Source organism: Hyposmocoma kahamanoa, unplaced genomic scaffold, assembly GCF_003589595.1.
Source record: "Hyposmocoma kahamanoa isolate Upper Pololo Valley unplaced genomic scaffold, ASM358959v1 78, whole genome shotgun sequence".
NCBI lineage: Eukaryota > Metazoa > Arthropoda > Insecta > Lepidoptera > Cosmopterigidae > Hyposmocoma > Hyposmocoma kahamanoa.
The window spans coordinates 23,325,665-23,335,337 of record NW_020653945.1 but is presented as its reverse complement, the minus strand read 5'-3'; the positions used below and the strand labels follow the sequence as shown (position 1 = coordinate 23,335,337).

At 39.4% G+C, this 9,673-nt stretch overlaps 1 protein-coding gene across 1 annotated transcript in view; it reads right to left on the bottom strand.

The window, feature by feature from the left end:
• Positions 1-674: 674 nt before the first annotated feature.
• Positions 675-9,673, bottom strand: part of LOC113232753 (diacylglycerol kinase eta) — a 64,454-nt gene continuing 55,455 nt past the window's right edge. Inside the window, exons 6-19 of the mRNA XM_026467530.1 lie at positions 7,736-7,881; positions 7,500-7,611; positions 7,230-7,405; positions 7,037-7,124; positions 6,813-6,920; positions 6,423-6,604; positions 4,737-6,182; positions 3,965-4,378; positions 3,652-3,826; positions 3,346-3,575; positions 2,939-3,083; positions 2,455-2,610; positions 2,061-2,192; positions 675-1,381 (exon numbers count right to left, since the gene is read on the bottom strand). Coding sequence (XP_026323315.1) covers positions 1,097-1,381; positions 2,061-2,192; positions 2,455-2,610; positions 2,939-3,083; positions 3,346-3,575; positions 3,652-3,826; positions 3,965-4,378; positions 4,737-6,182; positions 6,423-6,604; positions 6,813-6,920; positions 7,037-7,124; positions 7,230-7,405; positions 7,500-7,611; positions 7,736-7,881 — 3,795 coding nt within the window. The 3' untranslated portion in view covers positions 675-1,096. The remainder of the gene's footprint in view (positions 1,382-2,060; positions 2,193-2,454; positions 2,611-2,938; positions 3,084-3,345; positions 3,576-3,651; positions 3,827-3,964; positions 4,379-4,736; positions 6,183-6,422; positions 6,605-6,812; positions 6,921-7,036; positions 7,125-7,229; positions 7,406-7,499; positions 7,612-7,735; positions 7,882-9,673) is intronic.

Below are 9,673 nucleotides of genomic sequence, written 5' to 3'. Positions count from 1 at the left end.
TTAATTGTCCAACATTTTTATAGTATCCATGTGTCGTTTGAATATACGCACAATGACGGGCGATGTCTGGAATTTATTCAGAACTTGTTTTAGCAACCTGCCTGTGTGCTTTGCTTGTTTTAACCTTATGTTGTAAAGTGTAAAGAAAAAGAGTTCAGAAGAGGTAAACATTTCGATGTACACATTAAACTAAATTAACAAGGAAACTGTAGACTTGGTATATTATTTAGTTTGGTTAATTACAACCTACAGAGCAACGTTCACGTAAACTTACGTTTATCCACGTTTTTATTATCTCTTATAACTACCTCTCTCTGCCCATGGTCAATCAAAACACTAACGTTAAAGAGATCAATAGAATTTAGTATCAAGTGATACTTAAAGGCGTAAAAAAGTTGTCCGAGAGTTCCCTTCTCAAGTTTCTAAGAAACCGTCACGTTTTGAACGTTTTAACACTTATTATAATATATCAAATCCATTAGGTAATGAATAAGTTAATCTAATGTTTCTTCCTTTTAAACTTCTTTATAACCCCCCAAGGGAACTTGGCCCTTTTTACACCGAATTAAAATGACAATCACGACATTCTAAAAAAACACATAGGAATGGCACTCACAGAGCCCCATAAATCACATTGGAAAGATTATTATAACTATAGATACCATAACCACTACGGAGTAAACGCTTTAGTATTTAATTATTACTTGCATCAAACATACTTGCCTTAGTTTCAACGTACAAAGCCCTTAACATATGTACATACCTAACATCAACAATTGCTTTATTTCACGAGGCTTTATATTTGAAACTAACGACATGTTTCAGTTTCCAATTTTCAGTCTAGTCATCACGTGACGTTGATTGGAGAAAAACGTTTTTGAGAGACTTGGCGGGAGCGCTGCCATGTCACCGTTTTTTCTCCTTCGACTTTTGCCGCGAACAATTTATGCTACGCTACCTGGATTTAAGGAGAGTCTATCGGTTAGACCAATATCCTCGAACCAAATACTAAAGTGTTCTTCCTTTCAACCGAACCATTTTGCGATTGCCTTGACGTCTAACAGTGGCCATCCCCTTCGGAGCGGCCTCGCCGGCGTCATTGCAATTCCTTCACAGCTTGCAAGATCCTCTTCACATGCCCCACCTTTGTTACTCCTAAATCTCTCAAGTCGCGTCTAGCTAGAGACAGCAGCTCCCGACCTGTTACGTCATGGCTTATAAAGGCATCGGCGTATTCGCCTAGTTGTAGAGACTCGAGCCATGTTTGGATTTCCTTTAGTCCCCAATTTCGGACTTGCGCGGCGGTGAACGTCGATCCGGGACCTTCTGAGACGCTTCGTCGACTGCGCAGCCAGCGCCCGGCACCGCCTTTCTTGGGAATCTACGGGATTGAGGGATAGATTTTGGTCTTTCTACTGTAGGAGGTCTACTAATTACCATAATGGTAGAAATTTTATTACTATCAGGTGAAGATACGTTACAAATTTTTGGCATAGAAAACATTTAGATCAATTTGGGGCAGCTATATGCTACAGCTACAAGTCTGCATTACAACTTTCTTTCATTACAATAAAATTGAAGAAATGTGTAGAAGGGAAACAAAAGTATCTATAATACTTAAAAATAAAGCTTAATGCCGTCTAATGAAAGTCTACGATAGGCTCTACGCGATCGACGAAGAAGATTCTACAGGTGCAGGTGGGAAAACGATAACAACAACGCATGGTTAGTAGTGGATAAATTATCATATCAAAATAATATAAAAAAATGTGCAAAATTCTGAAAATTTAAATTCTTTTTCTTTTCATTTCTACAATATGTAACTCGTGAGCTGTAATTGAAAGAAATATGAACCATCTATTAGGTTGGTTAGAAATATGAAACATTCAGATTAATCGACTGTACAACAAAGCGGTAGATCGCATTATTCTTAAACCGAATACAGATCAATGAACGAACTAACATAACAGATGTTTCACATTCGCCAGTAGGCAGGTTATGGTCGCTTGCTTTATTGCTATTTACTTGATTATTAAAAGAAGCGATTCCGTCGCCCGTACCTCATCGGCGTGCAGGAAGGCGTGGCCGTCGCGCACGTCGACGCGAGCGAGGTGCGCGCGCAGCGAGCTCGACGTCGCGGCGCCCGCGCCGGCGATGGCGCCGCTCTCCAGCAGCTCTTGGCAGCTCTCCACCTGAAAGCGACGGGGATTCTTAGCGACAGGCGCGCCTGTGCCCAATGGGGCCGAAAAGCGAGGCGACGCTGGGTCTGTGTTCGGCAGGGCACGTCTGTTGGCTGAAATGATGTTGATGACAATGATGAAACTATACGAGAGCGGCATAAATCCTGGAGAAGCAGACATCGAATCGCCCGGTTCATGTACGGGGAGCTTATTGCACGATTTACTGTCTCCAACCCAACCGTAACAATAAGTATATAAATGTATCAAAACGTACCAAAGTAGCCAACAGTCGCCTCAGCTGCGGAGCAGGCACCAGTTTGCCATCGGCATCTTGCAGAGCATCCGCTTGAGCTGAAACACGCCTGGCAGTCGCCACGGCGCTTGATACCCCGCTCGACACACCGCTCTCGCTTATACATGATAACTTTACCTGAAGACAAGAAATTTATTTCACGACACTAAATACAGTAGTAGAGTGAAGAAACTCGCTAAGGGTTCAGAAAATACAGAGGTACCATTTACTGGAACGAATAACTGTGGCGTTGATAAAATTCCAATTTACTCGAGTAGGTACTACTACTCATTACCGGCTAGCTCTATTTATAAGGTTTAAAAAACGTTTAAAATGAGGTCATACACAATTCCTAAACAAATACTATGTTAGAATACTTTCATGAATTAAATTTGTTTTAAAATTAACATTCAATTTCTTTATAATTCCCGCTACTATAAAGAAAATACAGACAGTAAATACTGACATGTTTAACCACCGAATTAACATCATCCAGCAAAGCAAGCAATTGTGCGTTTTCGAGCATCGACAGTTGTGTGCGGGCGCATTGAGTCACTGGCGTCGACCCCGTTAGTGCATGTGCCTTCATCTGCTGCTTCTCATCCCAAGCTCTGTGCAAAGTAACGTGTATTAATATATTATTACGGTTTGAGATACATAGAATTGAGCTGGACCTAGTACTGACCCCTGAGAAACACCTTACTATGAATAAAATGGTAATGACAACAGGTGTTGTTAACAATGAACTTGCTTATTGTGATTAATATTTATGTAACACATGAAAATGTGTAGGTTATATTAGTTTTTAATAATTATGTTGTTAGATATTCGATAGTCGTTGTTAACCCTGTCTAAAGCCTAACACAATCTTACCGTAAGCTAGTTTCTAGAGCGCGCGACCTGCACAACATCTGCGCTCTATTTTTGTGTATGATTCTCACACATCCTGGTGGTTGCAGCCACGCTTCTCCGTCCACTTGAACTGGAACGCACTCATCTCCAAGAATATTAATTTGTACTGCCCTACATTGAGCAATGCGGTGTTTTTGCAAATTAATGAGCCGAGATGCTGCCATTTGGGCCGAACCAAACACTGCTACAACCTGTTGAAATATAAATTTTAAGTGACTTTGATATGTGAATAACAACGAAAGTTTAATACTGATGGTTGCATCGTACCTCCAATATCCTATCATCAAAAGATGGAGCGAGAAAGATGTCATCAGCTCTAGTTCCTCCCCAAAAATTTGTGCCGCCCATAAATGATGGTATGTTTAACACAACAATACCTTGTAACTCCGGTAATGGTATTCTTTGTCCATCACATTCAAGTTGAACTCGTTGACCTAGGTGCCTGTAAAATATATTTACGTTCACTTTTTTTCTAATTACAAGACCTAAATTATTATGCATTCATCCCATCTTTCCAATTATTTCATATAATTGTTAATAATATCGTTTTTGTATTGGTTCATGTTGTTTCTAGTCTTACCTATACGTTCTATTCACCCACTCCTTGGATCCAAGCACTCCATACCACATATAATTTCTGGCTCGAGATCTGCATTTTTCAGGATGTTCTTCCCTCTTGTTATGAAAGTCTAATGTGATCTTTGCATCAATACCAATCCCAAAATAATTATTCATCACAGCTCTTTCGTAAAATCCTTCAAGTAATGTATCATCAGGGTCCATTAGAGGGCTTACTGCAGCACATAGCGCATCAGCATTGGCCAAAAGACATTGGCTGATAAATCCCTGTGTTACATGAGGCCAAGCTGGCAATTGAACTAATGGATTGATAATGGGAAGCTTTCTAGCTTTTTCGTTAGCATCCGATTTATTTTGCTCAATTTTGCCCATAGCACCTCCATCACCCCAAATAGATGACACTGAGGTAGAAAGCCTGTTTGGAAACATGAAAATAAAACTTAGTGAAATTGTAGAACTTATACCTAAGAAATATCCAATTTTATTTTACGTTTAGAATTTTGCGTAGGTGTTTATATCATTGGAAATGAACTAACAGCTACTGACTCAGCCGTGACCATGGGGCGTGTAAAGAGGTCAAATCGTTGGTTTGATAGAAAAAATAAACAAACATATGCGATTTTTATCAGAAAAAATGGATTCACTTCCAATGTTATATCATATTATATTTTTCGCAAAATTGTATTTTGTTGTACATAAAAATATAATGTTTAAAATAAATTTTAGCACTCATTGTAATTACTTTTCATAAATTTTATGATATTTGAACATACTTGTCAGGTTCACCGGGTTTGAAAAGACTTCCACATGATATTCTCCTAGTTGCCGCAGGAGAACAGCTTAGAAATTTTCCATATTCAGGATCAGATCCTAGCAGTTTTGGATTATCTGATTGTCTCCTCTCTCTAGTAAGATTCGGTTCTGGTGAATTTATGCTCAGTGTATCTGTTCCGTGGTCAAAAAGGTCACTAAGTACTGAAGCCATGCGGCTAGCACAAGTTTTTATGCTTTTTTTGTCTTCACTGTGTGAAGGTGAAGGTGGTTGTACCACAACACACACTTGAGGAAATGATGTGTCTCTAGCCTCAGGTTTGTCCGAATTGTTTACATCATCTTTTTGGAATATTCGTTTTGGAGATTCTTGAAAATTCTTTGGTGACCCTCGACTGGGAGGTCTTGAGAAATCGCCTCTATATTGTTCTTCAGCCGTTTTTGGCAACAAATGTTTAATACTCGTGTCCTCACCTACTCGATTTTTTAAACTCTTTCGTAGTTGTTTCCGAAATGATTTTCTGGCTATATCATTGCCTTCTTCAAAATGCGCTAGGCTACAATATTTGATTTGTTCTTCAGGTTTCTTTGCATTTTCTATGTAAAATACTCTATTTTCAAAACCAAATTTTTCGATTTCTTCATCCTTTGGGTGTTTTCCTTTTGAAATGTACTTAAATTTTGCTTCAGCATTTTTTTCAAGGCTAGGGTTTCTACTATCCATGGCTATGTCTGAAACTGTGTCGGACGTGAACAATGTGGTGTCATCAGTATAAGTTTCGTTTTCTCCATTTTTGCCCATCATAGCCAATAGGGCGTCTTGTCCCAGCATTGAACTAATGTCATCCATGATAGATTCTCCATGTAAAGTTTCCGAATTCATGAATGTTGCCTCAGACACTTCAGGCGAGTCAATGTGCGTGATTCGTCCTTCATCATCACCGTCTCCAGGCTTCACGTCAATAATTTCCGAAATTAAACTAAAATCATCGCTAATGTTGGACCCTTCTGAACTAGTAGCGTCTATCTCCAAATCTACACTAGAAAGTTTCCTTTCGGGCGTGCATTCTCCGCTAACCGGCGAGACTCGTGCACTTAATTCGAAGTGAACGTCGTCTGTATACGGTTTGTCGATGTCTATTATAGTCAATTGGTCCGATTCATAAGTATCTCCCTGTATTATCGAATCTCGCTTATCGCTATCGTCCGAAACAACTAGGTTAGGTATGGTAAGACTACTACTATTATTAGTGCCGCGCTCCATATCAGGCCTGAAGAGGTTTCGGCAAGAGCTGGTATCACAGGAAGAGAGATTGGAAAGCGAGAGTCGGTCCTGCGGCGAAGCGGAACTGCCTTTACGTTCCATCTTCAAATCTACTTCTAAATTATTTTGTTCCGATGGATTCGAGCTTATTAATTTGACTATGTCTTCATCTATGTCTGGAATGCTGTAAAGAAAAGTATTTGCCATAAAGTTAACTTTTAATTAAGTATAGTATAATGTTTACAACATGCCTACTTTACAGAGACAACAAAAATATTGTTAAAGAAATATAGCAGGATGTTCTAACAATCATTACATCTGACTTCAAAAGGTCAATTCCAAAATCTGAAAAATATATTTATATTTGCTAAACTTAATTATGTCGGACAAAAACACAATAAACTTTTTTGTCATAAATACGTACTCATCAGGTTGCAAAGGAGTAGCGGATACAGCACTGGCGGCGGACGATCGACGGCTATCAGCAAATGCTCGTGGTACGGGCAAAGCGTCAAGTTCCACTGCGCTCGGAGCCGTATCTTCTATCGCTTCCGCACCACCCTCTGCTCCGCTGGTCGTGCATGTGTCGCATGACCCTGGTTCTGGCTATAAAAAATCGCACAACGTAATCTAGTGTTAATTTTTGGTAATATTGAATACAGCTCTCAAGCCAGTACTTCAAACTCGACTGAAGAGAATATCAAGTACATATTTAATTGCTTATTAATAAAGAAAGTATTGAAGCAGAAGTATTTGCTGCTCAGGATCGATTTTAAGCGCCGTTGATTAATAAGTATGCTAGTGGTTGATGTACCTGCGGGTAGATGGTGGTGAGTGTGCGGATGAGCGAGGACAGTGCCTTGCGCACGCTGTCTGCGCGACCGGCTAGCGCGCAGCTGCGCGCTGCCCAGTTCAGCTGCTCCTGCAAATTGTCACGTGTCTTCATGCTGACATAACGCCCGTTGAGGCGAACCGCGTCTACTGTACCGCAGTCACTGAGATTTCTTAGAGTTTATGCGTTATTACTTATGAACTCACCTTTTCAGTCTTTTCAATACTGCCTTTCTCAGCAACAGGTTGTGCTTCGGGTTCGCTATCACTCGTTGTCTCCAGTGGCTCCCAAGACCTATTAATCATGTCTTTATTTATAGGTCTTCTACTAATCAACTATATATTGCCACTGTTTTTCTCAAATATTAAGTGTTTTTATTCATTAAAATTATGAACCCACTTGCATCTAGCATGGTCGTGTGCAAGGTGAGCTCTGGCGTGCAATAGCAATGAAAGAGCGCGGCGTAACCGATGGGCCGCCCTAGCAGCGCTGCCTCCGGCCTTCTCGCCCACCGCAGTAAGTCGCGCACAACCTGCGCGAAGCGACGCATGGGCTACGGAGCTAACTTCCCCGGCCTGACAAGATAGAATTCAACATCATACAGTATTTACTTCGAGGAAATGAAGGATATTCGTTAAAAAATAGGCTCTATGCACACAATATAAGGACCTGCATAATATCTTGTAGGTGTTTGAGCAATGTATTTTCTTCAAGCATGTCAGGCGGCGCGGGTGGAGGTGGCGGCGCTGACAAAGACCGTTCGAATGTCATGATGGACCACCTGTACCAAGAAAACAACTAGGTAATATATTAAGTTAACTCTACGCTGCAGTCTTCTTCATATAAAATGAATATATTTTGAACCGAAGTATCAGCGAAAAATAAAAGCAAGAGGTGCTCTTCACCTGTCAAGCATCTTGGTGGAAGCCCGCTCATATCGCTCTAACAGAAGCTGAAGGTTTGCAGCATCGTCACAGGAGGCTCCCCAGCCCAGTACCCGAGCCAGGTCATTGCCTGTACCCAGTGGTAGCACAGCTGTTTGGACTTGACGCTGTACAGTGAAAAGAAAATTGAAAATAGGATCTTCGAAAAAAAGGTTCAAGAAAAGTTAGGAATAAGTAAATTCAAAATGATAATTCGAAAATCGCAGAAGAAATTATGATTTATAGGAAATGAAACTATTTTTCCGGATTTAAATCGCGTATATTTGTTTTTTCAAACAAACCGACGTTTCGGGCCCTTTACAGGTCCCATGGTCACGGTTGACTGAGGTGGTACAGTCTTCAACCAGTTATGTCTAATATTAATGCAAACCACCCTATTTTTTCACTATAGTTATAATAGTTATAATAGTTATTAATTAAATACCTTATTTTTAATTTTACAAAGAAAACATTCCAATTTACGCTACATTAAGTTTTACAAATTATTTTATTGAATGAATTTTTATTAGGTTTAATTTATTATTAATTATTAATAGAAATTAGAATAAACTAAAACATATTAATTAGTACTGCAGTCTTATGTCTGTTTGGGATTTTTCATTAGAGGAAATACTGGATCCCAAACTGGTGGTACGGAGAAACCATCTTCCCTGTTGAAATTAGGATGTTTTTTAATTTCAATGGCCTCTCGCAGCATCCTGGGTAGATAACGGACTTCTTTTGCAAGGACCTGGGGTTTGTCAAACTTCATTGAATGTGTAGGTTTATCCATGACATGCTCGCAGACTGCAGACTAGTTTACGAAAGTATGATTTAATTACACTTATTCGCAACTTCATTGTTTACTGTATGTCTGGACGAGAGTTGTAATTAAACACTTTGCTGTCAGGCAGGCATATTCCAGAGAAAAAAGAGAAATGACATGGTACGTACAGCCCATTTTACCATAAAAGTAAGACAATAAAACAAACAATTAAATAGCGCCATCTAACATAAGTGGCATGGACCACGACAGTAACGGTCCCCTTAAACGAGACGATTTGTCTTCACGATTCGTCGTTTCACACTGATCGAAACAACGAATCGATGAATGATTTACGCACAACGCATACAATTGCTAATGAACTGTCTAATTAGAGATGTTGTTCAGAGTTCCGACTCGAACTGTACGTAATCAACGATTATTCAGTATACACCTTACAAAAATAATGGATCATAAAACAATCCTCTACACAGGATGTGTGGGTATTACAACGATATATGTGCCTGCTAATTGTGATATCTTTCACTGCGGTGTCCCTGTCTTTAAAAGGTGATATGATATGGTAGGTATGGTATTGTTGTAAGGTGAATAACGTATCTACTTTTGAACATTGAGCACAGTTATAATTGGGCACAGATATAATGTACTGTATTAATTTTTATGCGTTCTTTTTTCTACACTGTTTGAGTGTAATGTCTGTTATAGTGCCATGAATAAAAAATAAATAAAATAGTGTACGTTTACGACATAAACGTACACTATTTTATTTATTTCGTGAAGGAAGAATGGATACATTTATCGTGACAATCGATGGAATCGACCTATGGAGGCCCTAGACTAATGTCAATACGATACGGCACGCTGTACTGTAAGTAGTACAGACATGATCCGCCAGATGTCGTGACTAAACTGTCTTATAACTGCATTAAAATTATTTTTTATAATATTTCAAAAATCGAATGATAATTTTTAAAAGTGTTATGAATAAGCGCCGTAAACATCAAGTATATAGCCAGAAATAGAGATGAAATAAGGGCCATATATTTCTGGTAACACATTAGCGATACAGCTCTCATAAATATCGACTCTCGTTTGCACCGAAATATAGACAGGCCAACTACTGACTGACTGACTGA